General features: G+C 51.5%; 1 protein-coding gene across 1 annotated transcript in view; it reads right to left on the minus strand.

Moving 5' to 3' along the window:
* Positions 1–8,555: 8,555 nt before the first annotated feature.
* The window catches only part of RASSF4 (Ras association domain family member 4), a 29,489-nt gene continuing 19,860 nt past the window's right edge, over positions 8,556–18,184 (minus strand). Inside the window, exons 4-11 of the mRNA XM_087824265.1 lie at positions 17,746–17,888; positions 16,499–16,593; positions 15,700–15,857; positions 11,991–12,092; positions 11,657–11,708; positions 10,959–11,080; positions 10,056–10,153; positions 8,556–8,683 (exon numbers count right to left, since the gene is read on the minus strand). Coding sequence (XP_087680391.1) covers positions 8,623–8,683; positions 10,056–10,153; positions 10,959–11,080; positions 11,657–11,708; positions 11,991–12,092; positions 15,700–15,857; positions 16,499–16,593; positions 17,746–17,888 — 831 coding nt within the window. The 3' untranslated portion in view covers positions 8,556–8,622. The remainder of the gene's footprint in view (positions 8,684–10,055; positions 10,154–10,958; positions 11,081–11,656; positions 11,709–11,990; positions 12,093–15,699; positions 15,858–16,498; positions 16,594–17,745; positions 17,889–18,184) is intronic.

An 18,184-nucleotide genomic window follows, 5' to 3' on the forward strand; every position in this document is an offset into this window, starting at 1 on the left:
CCTTGCTATTACTTTTATTAGTAAATTATTATTAGTTGTTGATGCTGGTAGTTGGAGGGGGTTCGGGGCAGGGAGCAATGGCTAGAGATAGTTTAGGAAAAGTTGTGTGGACCTTGAGAAAGAACTTATCTACCAAGAAGGGCTCCAGTTGGCTACTGAGGCTCAAATTTAAAAGCACAGCCTAGCAGCCCTTTCTAAACAGGGGCCTTTCACGCAAGCCACACTTCAGGGAGAAGCCTGTTCTGAACTGCCTGCCTCTGCTGCATTTCTGATTTCTGAGCCAACCCTTATAAAGGAGCTCCTGGAATTGTATTTCAGCCAATAGGACTGAGGCTTTCCCCATCCAATCAGAGCTGTGCAGCTATATCCCTGCCAACATCTTCACTGGCCAATCAGAGCAGCTCCATTTTGATCAATCAAATGTTTATTAGAAAACATTTTATTAGCCAGATAGTTATTAATTAGCACTAACTACTTCCATATCCCACATAAAGGTGGATTATCCCTTTTTCCAGTTCCTGAGAACAGTTGTGCTAACTGCAGAAGGCCTGGAGATGTGCAGATTAGAGAAGCAGAGAATCGAATAAAGATGAATTTTAAAAAGGAGAGAGATGAAAGTCACAAATTAAAGGGGTGTGGGTAGCCAAGAATGGACAGAGTAGGAGGAAAGGAGAGATGCAAGAGACAGAAAAGATAGGAGATGGGGAGGCAGAGGAAGAGTAAAGGGAACAGGAGGAAGAGGAGAGGAGACAGGCAGGGTTCTGTGCCTTCTATTTGTTAGTATAATTCTAGTCAATACTTACTGAACACTCGTTATGTGCCAGGCACTGTTGGAAGCCTCTCGTTCAGTATTCCTGTGGTATGATTGTACTAGAGCATTTGCTCTGACCTTCTTGGACTTTACACCCCTGCCAACTGCTGTGTGACTTTCAGTGCCTCCTAGTGAATGACGCCCCATCCCACTTATGTTGACTTTATGTGTGAATAGCATTGGCCCACTGCATGTGAGTGGACACGAAGTATATCATGTCCCAGAAGAAGCTTTGAATCCCTGTGTCTGCCACCACCCTGTCCTTTCCCTTTGCCTTGAGAATACTATGTGCCAAGTAGGGGCTGCTCTTCAGTCTAGGGCCCGAGAGAAGACACGTGGAGCGGAGATCCATATGCCTGCCTGCAGCCACTTATAGCCACACATAACATGAGAGAAAAATGCTCTGGTTGTAGTCACTGAGGTTTTTGGTGTTATTTGTTACTGTAGCAAATCTGACTGATACACTTCCCACAACTTTAAGAGGTAGGAACTGTTACTGTCCTTATTTACAGGTGAGAAAATGGAGGCAAGTAACTTACCTAAAGTCACACATTCACATGACAGAGCCAGACTTTGCTTTAACCTCTACAGGATAGTATCTCTCAAATGGGGTTCCAGGTTATTTTTAAACAAATTACATTATTGAAAATGGGACACATATTTACAAAACACAGAAGACAAAGGGGGAGAGAGTGGGACAGAGGGATAGGGCAGCAAAACAGGTTATGCCACCACCTCCTAACAGCACGTCTTTCTAGGGAAACTGGGTTGAGACCAGACCCCTTAATGGCTGGGGCTTCTCTGGAACAGTACCCAACAGTGTGCCCTTGAGTCCTGTGCTATTTGAAAGGCTCATTCTAAGAAGAAGAGGTTTCTGGGCTGAGAAAAGTCCTGGTAAGACAGCGTCCTTTTACTATGGTTTGGTCCTCTGCATTCCCACTCCACTGTATGTGTATGAATGGAAAGAGGAGGGGGAGGGAGAGAGAGAAGGAAGGAGGGAGGCAGAGGGAGAAGGAGGGAGCACCGCTGCCCTGGGTCTGCATTTAGAAGCAATGCAAGGAATGCCAGTCACATGTGTGGCCCAAGTGCAGTAACAAGAGTGGTCCATGTCCCATGAAAGTAGCCTGAACAATGGTTCTATCCACCAACCTGCAGCTTTGATTTCTGTTTCCTTGAGTTCTCTGGGAAAGGAAACTCAGGGAATTCCCATTCCTGGGTTTGCAGAAAAACATCTCAGTTAGAAGTCCAGCCAGGAGGGAGCAGAGCCCCACCCTGCAAGCTGTGAGTCCAGGAGAAGGTCAGCAGCTGGCTTTCTCCCAATCACAACTTGTGGGGTCTAAATACAGTGTGTGCATTTAGCTGCTTTTACACTTGGAAGGGGCTGGCTCTGACTTCGCCTCCTGCCTGATCATGGCAGAGGGACTGAGGGGTGGGAGGCTGCTGCCAACAGAACACCTGCTAAGGACATCCTGCTCCTGTTCTGCAGCTGCAGGGCACATCTGTCCTACCCACACGGGCACAGTGTGCATTGCCAGGTCCTCCGCAAATCACCTGGTCAACGCTGTGCTTTGTTTCCCTGGAACTAAGGGACCAGATGTTCCTGGGTGAACAGCTTTATTTTGACATCAGGAAGGTCTTTAATCAACTTTCTGGTAAACATTCCTAGCAGGTAGCATATGGCTGTCACCATGGGAAAAACAAGCTGTTTTTCTATGTCTTTCTATTTGTTCTGGCCAAACCACCCTGTTTTTCCTGAGTCCATTTGCTCTTTTGCAATCACGTTGACTTCATCCTGTGTTTATTGTTTTCTCTGGTTCCTGAGCCCTGGCCTGGGAAGGCAGCCCTGTTTCAGGAAAGGACACTCTCTCACAGGAATCTTCACTTTATCTCTGGATACACTTATCACCAGAGATACTAGCTAGTGAAGGAGTATCTGAGAAATACTGTAAGGTCTGTCCCTCAGAGTGCTTTGAGTCTTTGCCTGATCTGCTTCTGGACCTGGGACTTGGAAAAGCAGGCTTTGGTGTGCATCTTGGTCGTATCCAAGCTCACCCAGCCTCAATAGAGGGCACCTCAAGCCGTGGGTTGTTGATAGCTCCAAACAGGGCACTTAAGGCCAGTCACAAACAGCGTCTGACATTGGCCTGCACCAGAGACCTTCCAAAAAGACTGAGAGTCCTAACAGGCCTACCCAATACATAGAAACAAACCCAAATAGGAGCCAAAATTGGGAGACAAAAAAGCAAGCTCCAAATGAAAGAACAAGAGAAGTCTCCAGAAAAGGAGCTAAATGAAATGGAGATAAGCAATCTATCAGATATAGAGTTTAGAATATTGATTGTAAGGATGCTCAACAGCATGGAGAAAGATATGGAAACTATGAAAAGTAACCAGTCAGAAATGAAGAATAACATAGCAGAAATAAAGAATAAATTGGAAGGAATAAAGCAGATTAGAGAAAGCTGAGGATCAGATCAGCGAATTAGAAGACAAAGTAGAAAAAAATCAGTCAATCAGAGAACAAAAAACAAAAAATAATTAAAAAAACAGGAGGTCAGTCTAAGGGAACTGTGGGAAAACGTGAAACCTAATAATATTTGTATCATAGGAGTGCCAGAGGAGGTTGAAAGTAATCAAGGTTTAGAGAAACTGTTTGAAGAAATAATGGCAGAAAACTTCCCTAACCTGGTCAAGGAAAAAGTCACATAAGGTCAGGAGGCATAGAGAGTCCCAAGCAAGAAGAACCCAAAGAGGCCCAGGCCCAGACATATCATAATTAAAATGCCAAAAGTTCAAGACAAAGAATCTTAAAGGCAGCAAGAGAAAAGCAAGGTGTTACCTACAAAGGAGCTCCCATATGGCTGTCAGCTGACTTTTCCTCAGAAACTCTACAGGCCAGAAGTATTCAAGGTAATGAAAAACGAGGATCTGAAACCAAGACTACTCTATCCAGCAAGGCTATTATTCAAAATAGATGGTGACATAAGGAGCTTCCTAGACAAAAAAAGGCTAAAGGAGTTTATCACCACCAAACCAGCATTGCAGGAAATGTTAAAAGGACTGCTGTAATTAGAAGTAGAAATAGAAGCATTGCAAGAAATGTTAAAGGGACTGCTGTAATAGTAAGAAGAAATAGAAAGAGAAACATAGGCATAAAGAATTAAAATGCAATAAGTAAGGACCTGTCAGTAATAACCTTAAGGACTTTAAGGGAGAGATCAATAGCAATACAGTCATAGTCGGGGTCTTTAACATCCCACTGACTTCACTGGATAGATCTTTCAGACAAAAAGGCAACACAGAAACTGACTCTAAATGGCACACTAGATCAGATGGATTTAACTGATATTTATAGAACATTTCACCCAAAGCTGCAAAATATACATTCCTCTAAAGTGCACATGGGTCATGCTCTAAGATAGGCCATATGTTGGGACACAAAACAAGTCTCTACAAGTTCAAGAAGACTGAAATCATTATCAAGCATCTCAGATCACAATGGCATGAAATTAGAAATCAACTACAGTAAAAACATTCAAAAACATTCAAACACATGGAGGCTAAATAGCATGCTATTAAACAATGAATGGGTTACCAATAAGATCAAGAAAGAAATAAAAAACATCCTGGAAACAAAATGAAAATGAACACACAACAACTCCAAATCTATGGGACACAGGGTAAGGAGTCCTAAGAGGGAAGTTCATAGCACTGCAGGCCTACCTGCAAAAACCAAAAGCAAGAAAAATTTTTAGCAAACTAACTCTACAACTTAAAGAATTAGAAAGCTCCCCTGTGAAGCTGTCTGGACCAGGGCTTTTGTTTGCTGGGAATTTTTTTATTGCTGCTTCGATTTCATCAGTTGTTACTGGCCTATCCAGATTTTCTGATTCTTCCTGATTCAGTTTTACATGATCTCACTCATATGTGGAATCTAATAAACAAAATAAACAGAGGAACAAAATAGATCCAGAGACATAGAAGCATGGAACAGACTAAGGATCTCAGAGGGAAGGCAGGGGAGGGAAGTGGGTGGGGGGAGATTAATCAAAGAACTTATATGCATCTGGCATAACCCATGGACACAAACAATAGTGTGGTGAAGGCCTGGGGTGGTGCGGATGGGGGCTGGAGGGGATAAATGGGTAAAAAAAGGGGGGATATCTGTAATACTTTCAACAATAAAGATAAATTAAAAAAAACACACCAAAAAACCCCAGAACAAACAAAATAAAAAAAAAGAAATACTGTAAGGTCTGTGGAGAGAGGAACATGGAGCTCCCACATAAACCATCAGGAAACCACAGAGCCTAGTGGAGAGAGTCTGAAATTGTGGTATCACAGTGAGCTGAATTAAGCAGATATTCTAATTGCCTCTGAAGGGCAAATGTAGCATTGATCATGATTGTAGAAGTATACATTGCCCCTTTCTTGTGCATTTTCCCTTTTCCTGTGCTAGTGAGTTTTGTCAGCTATGATATTCAGAAGTTAGTTTTGATAATGTCTATTTTGAAAGTGACACTTACTTAGACAAGCATTAAATTAGATAACATTGTAAGAATAGCAAAAAGCACCCTCAATCTCTTATCGATGGAAATGGGGTTCTTTCACAAAGTCGCAAAGAAAGCATCAGGGAGACCCGAGTATAGGAGGGTGTGGCATGGTGCGATTTATTGTGGCGCCAGATGCAAAATCAAAGGACTGGCCCTGGGTTCCCAATGTCTCACCTCCATCTGTCCCTCTGGAAAAAAATCTAACCTTGTCTTCATCAGGCCCAGAAATAGGGCCAATGCCCAGAGATTTAATGCCACTGCTTCGGCCCATGTCTGTCCCCATCCAGCTAGTGTAGAGTGCTCAGGGCTCGCCTTGTTGCCTGCAGAGCGGGTGCTAGGGCCGCATGGTTGCTACGGAGAGAAAACGCAGGAACAAACTGCGAGCATGTTACCCAGCAAGAGAGAGCTCTGCTGAGCTTGGGTTATAGTATCTCGGTCTTGGGAAGGACCAGGCGTCCTTTCACACTAACCAATCAACTTCCCAGCCTTTCCTGGACTGGCACCGGAGCCTCCCCGTAACCAACCCACTTCCTAGATCTTCCAGGGCTCCGTGTCCCTTGTCCAATCCGATCCTTTTTGCAGGCGGGACCGACAGGCCTCTACGGTGCCTCTTGGCTCCTACTGCACATGCCTCATAGTAGAAGCACCCCCCCTGTGCCATGTTGGCTCCTACTGGGCATGTGCTGTTTCTATTCCTCCCCTGGTAATGACCAGGAACAATCTTTTCTGCTCACTTTGGGGACTTAGAGGTCCCCTGGGGAGTGTGTGGAGCTGTAGCTGCCCAGTGGAGCAAGCAGGCTCAGAGTCGGATTTAGCTCCCCAGTTCATCATGTTTAATAATGTCGGAGTCCCTTTGCTCCTTTCCTTTATTAATATCTAGCTACAGCCTTGGCCAGGTGGCTCAGTTGGTTAGCATTGTCTCGAGCATTGTCTCATACATCAAAAAGGTTGTGGGTTTGATTCTTCGTCAGGGCACTTACGGGAGGTAACCAATCAATGTTTCTCTCTCTCTCTCCCCTCCTCTTTCTCTAAAAACTAATAACAACATATCCTCAGGTAAGCATTAAAAAATATATATATCTAGGTACCTATGCTAACAAACCCACTACTCCCCCCCAAATAACCTGTGAGCGCTTACAGAAGGGCTCCTGATCCTACGGCTTCCTGTGTGCCAGGCGCTGGCCTGCCCCTGGCCTGGCAGGTATCTCTCAGGCTGGAATGCCACACAGTCTCAACCACTCAGGCTCAGCCTCAGGCCTCCTTCCAGGGACCTTCCCTGGCTCTCTGCTCTGCTGGGCCCTGACCCTCAGGGTGGCTCCCCTGCTTCTCCTAATGAGGAGACCCCTGCACATGAGATGGACTGTGGCTCTGTCTTTGTCCCTCTAGGGCCAGCCGAGCAGAGGCCTTGCATAAGCAGTCACTCAATTACTGCTGAACAATGGATGGCAGTTGTCCTAGACCTGAGGTTGTAAATATGGGCTGGGGAGTAAATGACCTGGGGAGGCCTGTTTGGTTTCTTTTCTACCCTCTCCTTGGTCTTGCCGCCATCCCACCTGAGCCCCTATCTGGAAAATTCCTGATGCCAAGAGTTTGTGATTTGTGGTGACCCCATTTTTCACTGTCCAGGCCACCCACAGACCCCCCACAATGACTCCTCCTCCTCCATGCCCTGTGGCCACCTCTGTCCTCAGGCCCCACACGGATCCCCAGGATATGCACGAAAATGAAGGAGTTACGTCAGTGTCAAGAGTGGCGCTGGGGCTCAGCTCTGGCTCATCTGTCAAATTCAGCTATACACTCTGTAGGGTGAGAGTCTCAGAAATTGTAGCAGGGGGTCAGGGTGGACACACGCAAACAAAAAGAGAGCTTGGTCCTGACTCTTTCAGTTCAGTAGAGCGCACCTTTATTGAGCACCTAGGAAACTGTGCTGCCAAAGGGGGGCAGATAACAGAACCTGCAACGGGCCACCCATTGTCCCTCCACGACAATGAAGCTAGGTGGGAAGTTCACCTGAACAGTGGGCGCACACAGCAGGGCTGCTCCAAGCTCTGCTCTTCCCAGCGCTGTTGAGGAGCCACCCCTTGAGGCAGAGATGGGATCTCCAGGGCACCTGGAAGCCCTGATGGTTCTTCCCTCTTAGTCGCCACCCGCAGGCCTCGGTGGGAAAAGAATTTGGTCTTAGCTTCCTGAGAAGCACCACATGACTGATGTAAGCTGTCGCACAGTTTTGCAAAGGACTTCTTATTCTTTCCAGAAATTCTCCATCAGTTGACAAACCCAAATTGCTCAGCATCTGGCCCCAGGGAATTCAGAGCCCTTTTGCTCCTCGAGGGGAAGTACTGAGAGCAGAGGGATGCAGCCCAGAGTGGGCAGTGGAGGCCGACTGAGCAGTGCCTTCTCCGGCCCCTGCCGGCAGCCTGGACCCTGGACTCTTGCCCACACGGGGTGTGGTACTTCCAGTGCCATGTGGGCCATCTCCTTCACGTGATCTAATTGGCGTGATTTTGCAGTGAGTTCCTCATAAGAATTCTTCAGGTCTTGCTGAGGAAATTTAGAGTTAGTGCAGCAGAGAGAAAACGAGGTGCTCGTGGTCTTACTTCTGGTCTGGCCTCTCCCTCGGGGCACTGGGCTGTGTAAGGCTCAGGGAGTGACATCAGGTGTTTGGAGGCCAGGGTCCAGGGATGCCATGGTGAAGTGATGGCTGGGAATAGGCCACAGTCCAAACCTGCAGGGAGCCCGTTTTCCCCAGCAGAGCTCCTGAGAGGCAGTGCAAGGTGAAGACATACAGGAGCTGCATGGTTCATGTGGACAACGAGGAGGGGCTGTGGCCCTGCAGGAGCTCGGGGCCAGGCACTGGAGAAGCGGACAGAGCCCATGCTCCAGGGGCTCAGTTAGCTACTGCTCTCCTAAGCAGGAGAGGTATGGCCTGAACAGGACTAGCCACATCATCCAGCCACATATGTGGCAGGTGCCAGCATCAGGGATGTTCACCGCCCAGACCAGCCTCTTATTCAGCTCCCACACAAACCAGCAGGAAACTCCACCGAGCAAGCTTCTGCTACTCAGGCCTGTGTCGGGTCCTGTGAGCGCTCACCTTGGAGATAAAAGCCAGGAATGGGACTCGTGGTACTTAGGCAGGTGGACAGGTGGAAGAATGGGCGCTGGATTCCGCAGGTAGGGGGCATCAGTCAGGGCCCGCTCACTGGCACTCAGTGTGCAGGGCTGCTGATGGCTCCAGAAGAGGCAGGCACTGGTGGGCTACTTGGCCTCCACCAGCTGCTCCAGGCGCTGCAGCATCGTCAGACGCAGGGCTTGAAACCTGGAGGGAGACACAGCCAAGTGGACTCACTGACACTGCAGGGAAAGGGGGTGGGGGAAGGGAGCAGAACAAGGGAGTCACAGACGCTTGGGCCCGGAGACATAGGGTTCCTGACCGGCTGATCAGAGCTACCACCTTTCTTATCCCAAGGAGGGAAGAGCCAGGCCCACACTCTGTGGGACCACTGGCTGCCAGAGGCAATCAAACAGGGCTGCACACACTGCCAAGCTCCAGAGCCGAATGCTGCTGTTTCTAGTCCAAAGACTGTCCAGTATGGACAGGAGCATGCTGGAGTGGACAGGCACAGAGCCAGGACCAGGAGCCTTGGGTTCAAGCCTGGGTCCTGTAATAACTGTGCTGTGAGCTTCCTCACCTTGGGCCTGTTTCCTCTCTGTACACTGAATAGATGGTCCTTTCCAGATCCAAAATCCTAGAGTGACCCTACTGACTGCATGGAGACTGTTTCCTCTATGGGGTCTGTGCTGAGTGCTTGCGTGGGGCCCAACTGCACAGATGGAAATCTGGGGGCATGGGGAAAGGGGCATGGCTTTCCAAGGATCATTCAGCCAGAAGCCAGAATCCAAACCAGGCTCAACTTCAGGCCTTAGCAATGAGCAGCCTCCCTCCTTCCCTTCCTGAGAGGAACTCTGACCCCAGCCCTGGCTGAGACCTCACACGTGTCTTTTCCATGCTTCGCTCTGCAGAGGGAGAGACAATCACTGGGACATGTAACCTGGCTAACCTTACACTACTGGGCCCTGGTATAGCTTCTCCAGGAGCTGCTAGGTGACACCTGTTCACTTTTCCATTGAACTGGCCCCTGCACCTGAAAACATCAACTGATACAGGGAGTTGAAACAACTGCTCCTTTCCAGCAGGCTCAGATTCCCACCAGCACGAAAGGCCTGGAGCAGGCTAACCATGGGCAGAGCAGGCCCTCTCTCCGCTGATCTTCCTGAGCTGGGTCACCAGCAGAACTCTCAACCCTGGTCCAATGCCACCCATGCTCCTGCCTGACTAGCTGCCCAGTGCTCAGCAGCCTGTGGCTCTCCCATGCTGGTGAGGTACTGAGGCTGGACGGGTGGTGCTGGAAAGCCAGGGTCGGCAGGCCTCCCTGAGCCATGTGAGGGAGCCTGGCATGTCTGGAGGAGAGAGCTCTCCCAGCCCTGGCCCTGGCACCTCTGCCCTGCAGGCTTGCCCTGATGGTCAGGACCCACGACTGGCCCTTTAAGCCCTGGCGCCTCTGCCCTGCAGGCTTGCCCTGATGGTCAGGACCCACGACTGGACCTTTAAGCCCTGGCCCTGGCGCCTCTGCCCTGCAGGCTTGCCCTGATTGTCAGGACCCACGACTGGCCCTTTAAGTGCTGCTTACTTCATGGTCAGTTTGATTATTTCTCTTTGTTCCTCTTCTTTTAATTTTTCAATAAAACTGTCCAGCACCGGCATTTCAAACTTAATGTACTGGGCAACCTAGAAAATCCAAGAACATTTTATTGTGCTTTAAGTCAGAAGCCAGAAACATGCCTTCTTTTCCTCACGGTTTCCATGGTCGCCAGTTCGGCAACGTCTTACATCCATGGAAGTGCCCCACCCCAGCACTGCTCTGTGTGCTCCAGGAGGGGACAGCGGAGCCCACTCTTTCCTCAAGGGCAGCCACTATCCCTGGGGGGAAGATTAAGCTAAGTATTAGAAAGAGCGTTGAACAGTGATCAGGGGTGCTCTCCGGGTGCAGGCGGGGAGTGGTGGGGACACCTCTGTTCCTAGCAGTGGAACGAAACTTGACTGGACTGTGGGACAACGCCACCTGGCCTTCTCCTTGTGGTCCAAACCCTGTAGGCCTTCTCATCAGGCGAGTTTGGAAATGCATCCCTTGCCTGATAGGACTCAGGCTGTGACAGACTTAGATGCCCATCCACAGGCCCTAGTCAAGAAACCCTTGTGTGGGCCTTCAGTGTAATGACGACAGGACACACTGCAGTGAAGGACACGTTTCCGCCTGACAGAGGGGAAAAGCACCGGCAGTGGCTTCCCAGAACCCAGCCTCTTCTTCCTCTGAGCCAGCTGGTGGAGCTGGTGGTGGCTGGCACGGGGTGGGGAGAGGGGAGCTGGAGCCATCGTTGCCCTTGCTTGGGGCCCTTCAGGACAGCCATGTGGTCCCTGGAGACAACGTCCCAGAGGGCTGTGGCCAAGGTCACCCTTGGAGCCCTCGAGTCCCCATGCTGTCATCCAGCCCCCACCTCAGGAGCAGGCCTCTCAAGCCTCGGCCCCCACTCACGTCATGGGGAACTTCCTCGCCCAGGTCGGCTTCCATCAGGAACATCCTGGCAATTTTCTCACAGGGTCCGTGCAGGATTCTGGAAATCAGCGGGTACTCACAGTCTTTTAGTTTTGTCCGCTCTGAAAAGAAAGGTGGTTTATGAAGTGTATGGGGGCGTCAGGATCGCCTGTCTCTGTTCTGGACAGTTGCGTAACAGACAACAGATGTCCAGGGGCCCCAGGGAACCCTCTCCAGGCCTGGCTGAGAAGATTGCCCTGAATGGTGTGTGATCGTGCCATTCATAAAGGCCCACAAGGACAGAACAGTCCCCGAGGCAGTGGGGGAGAGAAGAGCAGACACGGGAGGCTGGGCCTGCAGTTCCCATCCTGCGCTGGGAGGGGGCGGCAGGCTCTGAAACAGCACTGCTTGGGGGTGAGGTGCTTCAGCTCCAGTTTGCAGGCCCCACCCCAACACTCCCAACTGGGTGAGGCTGGGGATGGCAGCTTCCCATGCGGTTGTGGAGGGTTCTGAAAGGGGTGACAAGTGTGCCTGGTTTGGGCTGGGGAGAGGCACTGGTGGTGGAAGTGCAGCAGATGCCAAGGCCAGGAGGCAAGTTGCCCTGTGCCTGCCACACAAGCCAGCCCAGCCCTCAGAGAGGGAACATGATCGGTGAGACAGTCTTGTTTGTTTGATCTGGGCTCAAGGCCGACACTCACCCCCAGACTCATGAACGACGTACAGGGCAAACTCACTCGGGCCGTTTTCCACCTGCAACAGCAGAGGTAGGAGGTGAGACCATGGCTCTCCAACAAGAGAGACAGAGAGGCGTCCCTGGCAGTCACCACACACCCAGTGCCACACCCATAAATCCCCAGGACCACATACCCCCACCCCTCTCTGTTTCAAATCCCAGAGAGTCCAGCTCAGCGGAGGAAACCTTGCTAGACCCAGGGGCCACAGGCAGCTTCCCCAGCCTTCACCAACCCGACACAACAACAAAAAGCTGAAAACCACCAGCACAGGGACGAGGCCACTTGCAGCCAGACTCACTCGGAACTTGTTCAGCAGCAGGGTGAGCACCTGCAGGGTGGTCATGGTGCTGTTGACCCTCACGTTGGTCACGGACCCATACGCAGGAGTAAACACGGAGGTCTGTACAGGGAGGGGGAAGTTTAAGGCAGGGCCTAGGGGACAGGGCTGACATGGCTCAGGGTCTGGGCACACTGTCAGCCAGCCGGGGCTGAGGAAAGTGCAGTGGCAGGGGAACTGGGCCCTGGGAACACTGGTGCCTGCTCTTGCACACAGATCCACATACAAGCCGTGCCCGCCTCTGGGCACACCCGGGAAGCCGTAGCAGTTCAAGCCTTCCTGAGACAGACGCCTGCAAAGCTACAAGGGCAGTTGTCTGATCCTAGGAGCCAGTGGGGTGGGGGTAACTCACAAGGGGCGGGGGGGCCGATCTCTCCCTCACTTTCTGTCCATCGGTTCACCAAGTGTTTGTTGATCCTAAGGCAGAAAGTTCTCGGACCTGTCCACTCCTCTCCATTCTCCCAGTGCGCCTGAGGAGAGGCCCTCGGTTCACACTGCCTCAGTTTCCCAGCTCCCCCTTCCAGGCTCAGCAGTTTCAACCTGTTCTCCACGCTGTTGCCCAAAGGAATAACCTTTCGAAAACCTTGCAGCTCAAAGGGTGTCCTGAACCAGCTGTGTCAATGTCCAGCCTTGGGCCCCGAAGCAGAGCGTGTGTTTGAAGGAGGAGGAGACCAGGCGATGCTTTGTGTAGAGTAGGATTTGGAAAACACTGTCTTGAAGAACAGTTTAGATAAAAGTATCAAAGGCTTCCCGAGGCCTACACAGCGCCGTCCGCAGCTCCTCTCGCCGTTACGCGATGCGATGGTTCCTCCGAAGCACCTGTGCTCCAGCCACACGGCGTCACCGCAGTCCCAGGCCCCTTATTTTCTCGCAGGTATCACCTTTGTCTGTGAGACACCGCGGATGAAGCAACCAGGGTCCCGCCTGAGGCTTAATAAGCCAGGTAGTAAACCTACTAAGTGCTTTACATATAATCTTCGAATTAATCCTCATGATAGTTCTTGGAAGTACCTGCACTTGTCCCCTTTTCTAAGAGAGGACACAGAAGCTTGGAAAGGTTAAGTCGCTTGTTGTCACCAATCTAGAAAGGAGAGAGTTGCTGGAAGCCCCATGCATCACCCCCGTGGCATGAGGGCCTCCCTGTGCGTCCAGCTCTTCTGTGGGCGAGCTCCTCCTCGCTCCCCACAACCAAATTCAAATTCACACACCCTTCTGTCTGGCACTCACTCAGCTTTCCTCCGGATGTAATGGGACTTAGGGTATGTGAGGGACTTGCTCTGTGTCCCCAGCTGGTCCCCAGTGCCAGAGCCAGACTCAAACCTAGGCCTGCCTTCTCCACAGGTGAGATGTAGAATGACTCTGGTTTACACAGAGAGCCAGGCTAGGCTTTCACCCCAATAAACGTGGGCTAAGTGGAGGGGCCAGGCCAGTCCCAGGGAAGAAAGGTCTTATCAAGGTGCTGCTTCTTCCCAAAGCCCTTTTCAAGGTGACACCACCAGCTCCAGGTGGGAAGAAAGGTCCTGGCCGCCTTCCCTCTCCAACCACAGTGCGCTCTCTCTGATTGGACACACTTGAACCTGACAGGCCAGGGCAGGCAGGGGTGGGGTGGGTGGGTGGGTGTGTGTGTGTGTGTGTGTGTGTGTGTGTGTGTGTGTGTGTGGTGTACCATGTTTTACCCAGGCTGGAAATCAAGCCAACACTGCTGTGAGCCAGAGCAGCTTTGGAAAATGATTAAGTGAAGCAATAGTGCACAGCTCTAAGAAATAAAACCTGGAATAACAACTCCAGGAAGTCAATTCTAGGAATTAAAAAAAGCTGTTGTCATGGACTCAAATACTTTGTCACCTGATTTCTAAGAACACTGATTCTGAATGGCTGTAGAGCAAGGTGAGAAAGAGGGATTTGGAGGTGTTTCTCTTTGGGAGCTCCCTTTCTCACCCAGGAGATGTGGACCAATCGTCCAATATACCTGAGATACTAGTTTATGTCCTGGAAGGTAGTCAATTTGCCAAAAAGACTGGATCCACATCCTGCAGCTAAACCTGTTACTAGGAGGGAAATCTGCCCCAATTGGTTCAGGCTGGTGTGCCGGGTGCTGGGCTGGCTGAAGCGCCCTTCTTGGCAGGGTGGCTGATGAGAGTCCTTGCTGCTCATTTATATTCATTTCAATGGCTGCAGGTTGCTTAGACATCTCCATGTCCCTGTGACATTTGCTCAGACATCTCTATGTCCCTGTGACATTTGCTCAGACATCTCCACGTCCCTGTGACATTTGCAATGGCTAAAATAAGGTTTAACGAGCTAGACACACCTCTCAGAGATGAATGACTCCCTTAGGACCCTGCTTTATAATCAGGGCCAAAGATATGTACCAAAGATAAACCCCACAATTTGGTACATTTGGTAAATGTACCAAAGATAAACCCCACAATTTGGTACCTGGACTCTTTTAGGAACGTAGAACCAGAAAGAGCCTGAACCCATGCAAATAATTTTTTAAATTTCAAAACAATTCCTTAAAATAGCTTATCACTATGCATTCAAATACTAGTTATTGTTGCTTACTTAATACTTACAGACTAAACCCCCTTGGAACAAGATTTAAAAGATATCCAAATTCTTAGAAGGATTTACTACATGTAGCGCTTTCGCTAACTAAACCATTCTTAACCTCTGCTTAAGTTCAGTCCTGGCTCCCCCTTCACTCTGTCAGGAAACGCCACCCTCAGACAGTCCTGGATTTTCCTGGACTGAGGGATGATAACCGGCTGTCACTTGTCAATGCTCACTGCGATCCTACAGGGAGAGCTGGGAGGCCCTGATGAGAAGGCAGGGTCCTTCAGCTTGCCTTACTGAGGTCCTCAGCCTGGAGCCCAGGCCCCAGGAGTGGCCTGCATGGCTCCTGGCAGGCCCAGCCTGCGCTGCTGCTCTGCAGCCCGACCCAGAGCCTCCCTCCCCCTCCCACTGGTTACTGCCTGTCGAGAGGGCTGCTGTTGACTGGAAGCCTCTGCTCCATTTCCCAGGGCTCCAGGACACTCCGTCCAGGGCCTCACCCAAACTGCCACTTGTGCATTTGTAGTAACAATCAACTTCTTGTCTTACAGTTTAGTTTGTTTATGGAATGATGTCATCCAGGGAAGGAGACCTTTTCCTGAGCTCAGTACAATACATGGTGGGACAAAAGGCTAATGCTGGGAACTGGGAGCCGTGCGAGTTCTCTGAACACAGTAACATGAGCCCGGGCGCAGCTCAGCCTCTTGGGCTTACTCTACCCAGCAAAGTGCCGGCAAGGTACATGATATGCCCATGAAACCGAGCCCAGCTGAAACTGCATGGGACATTGTCTAACTAAAGATAGACCTGGCGTGGACCAAAGGCGGACTTGCCAAAAATCCATGCAACTTGTGAGAATGGATTGACAACAAGTCTGTGGTAAAAAATAATACAGGCTTTCGGGCCACGAGTTGGAATATTACTTGGATGTGACTTTGGGCAAGATCTTTCTTCCCGAGCCCTGTTCCTCCACACGGCACGACCGCACCTGCTCACAGGGGGCTGGGGAGGGTACGCTCTGGCTTATGGGAGGCCCAGCGGTTTTGCCCGTGCTTGGGGCTGCCTCCCTGTGGCCTCACCTTCAGGGCCCAGGGCAGAGGCGGGGCTGGGACATCACCTTGTGGTTGTAAAAGTGCCCATTGATGGAGAACCGGTGTCGCCGAATCCTCTGGGTCTCACCGGGTGCGCGGCACCTGGGCCTCCTCTGGATCACACAGGCAGCGTCGCTCTTGGTCCGCAGCAGCTGCGGGGTCTCCTCGTCTTCCTCCTGGGGCTCTGCAGTGAGAAAGGATGAACGGTCAGGCTCAGGCAGAGCGACAGTGACAGAGGAGGCTGTGCTCCAGCGGTCCCGCCATGTGGGGCCAGGCTCCCTGGACCCCGTGGTAGCCCCGCGCAGCCGCAGACAGCGATGTGAGCGCTAGTCCTGGGCAGATGCTGGGTCCAGCCTGGGTGATGTCCAGTGTGCGGACTGGAAAGGTGGCCCTCGGAGAGGACAACCTGCGTTCCCACGTCACACTGCCATGTGCCTGCGGGCCTCCGTCTCTGGGCACCCAGGCAGGTCTTTGGCAGCTGAGCCCTGTGCTCTGAACAGGTCCTTCACTGGGAGCGAGGGGAGGGCACAAAGGACAGACGAGCAGTTACTACGAATCCCTGAGCGGGAGGAAGAGGCCCGAGGGGCCTTTGCTGACAGGAGGGCTCCCCACCCTCTGCGAACTTTGGGTCACTAAGGAACATCACCTCCGCAAGCCCCTGCTCCCTTTTCCATTAGTGAGGAGTCAATGAGGATGCCTCGCATTGCTCCCAAGGACAAATGAAGCCAAAAAGCTGTTCCCCAGAGATGGTGGCTGTGGGCTAAGCCCCTCCTCTCCTGCCCAGGATGAGGAGACCAGGCTCCAGGCAGCTCTGGCTCTGCTCACCTGAGCTGTTGCAGGAGTTTTCAGGCCTGTGCTCAGTGGGCTGAATGCTTGGCTTCTGGGCAGTGGCTGTGCCATCCTGCAGAAGTGGTTCCTTTCTGAAAAGACATAATTACAGAGAAAGTAGCCCAGGCCAAAGAGAAGAGGCTCCCTGCCTCTGGGGACAGGACACAGGCGAGGCGCAGGACAGGCGAAGTTGAGGCTGGGATTTCACACCAAGAGTCAAATGTAAGATATTAAAAGAAAAGCACAGTATTGGCACAGTGTCTGCTGGGGGAAAAAGGAGTCTGTTCCGAGGACCTACATGGCTCTGCTTTGCCATACTGCATGGACACAGGGACACAGCAGTGCTTGTGTGCAACTGGGCACCAGGCCGAGGCAGGCTGAGGTCTGCTGCAGTGTGCCAAGTGGGCTCTGGCATCCTTTAGTCAAGGGCCAGGCAGGGGGCCAACCCCTGGGCCTGAGGGCTGGAGAAGGAACTAGCCCATAGCATGAAGGAGCCGGGGAGGGGCAGACAGAGGAGCAGAATCCGTGCTGAGAGGCCCCGAATTCCTGCTGTCTGACTGCCTATGTGATAGAGTCAACCCTGAGGAGTGGGAAATAGGCCACACCTGCTGCCTCTCTAAGCAGCCCACCTGAATGAACTTCACGCTTTAAGTCTGAGTTGCTCAAGACTCGCCACAGGTGTTTAGGAATACCTGAGGATGCGCCAGGGCTGTTAACATGCTAAGGGTCCTTGCAGCAGCAACTTGACTTTAATATTTGAGGGGGAAAAATGATATTAAATTTTGATAAATTTATAAAAATAAATTCTGATATTAAAATAAAAGCAGAGCAGTAGAGGGCTAAATCTGTATGCATTTTTAAGATAGAACAAGAGATGCTGGGAAATGTTTGTCTCCCAGTGGTCTCCCACCTACAGCCCTCTCCTTGCAGACAGGGTGGTCTATGGGAATGTTTGAGAAGCACACTGGAGGTGCTAGGAACCCAGAACATTCTCCAGGAGGGAAGTGACCTGGCTGTCATCTAGAAAGACCACCTAGGTGAGGCTGCACGTGGGCAGGTGAGGCCATGGCTGAGGCAGTCATGAGGTGACAGGTGAGATTGGGCTATGCTCCCATGCTGTGCCCCACACAGGGGCAGGGCTTTTGCCCTGAGGCTGAGGACCCCCACCCAACACCCGAAACAGTAAGCTCAGGTTGAACAGGTGTCACAGAGGCAACCTGGCCACCCCCCAGCCCAGCACTCACAGGTGGCAGCTGGGCTGTCCAGGCATCCAGGTGGCCGAGGAGAGGTGCGTCGGCTCCCTGTCATCCTGTATCTGGAGCCGGATGGGCCGCCTCAGCCCCCAGGCAATGTTGAGGAGCCCCTCGATGATCAGAGCCCCTTCTTCCTGTGGGGACCTATACAGGTCAGCCTCTTCCCCCAAAGCAGCGCCCTTAGGAATCACTGCCCACCTCCCTGAATCCCCTCAGGACCCAGCCCTTCAGACATGGGACTCCCTGGACACTCAAGCCCCCACAGGTACACCCTCCTCTTTGGGGTCCTCCCCTGGGGGAAACCCCACGAACTTCTACATGCTCTGAGGCGCAAGGCCACAGGCCCAACAGGGTGAAGTCCGAGGACTGTCCTCCCGCTGTGTCGCCCACACCTGGTGAGGGGCAAGCCAGGGACAGAGTGGCTGAGTGA

The sequence above is a fragment of the Miniopterus natalensis genome, chromosome 14 (genome assembly GCF_054644295.1).
Source record: "Miniopterus natalensis isolate mMinNat1 chromosome 14, mMinNat1.hap1, whole genome shotgun sequence".
NCBI lineage: Eukaryota > Metazoa > Chordata > Mammalia > Chiroptera > Miniopteridae > Miniopterus > Miniopterus natalensis.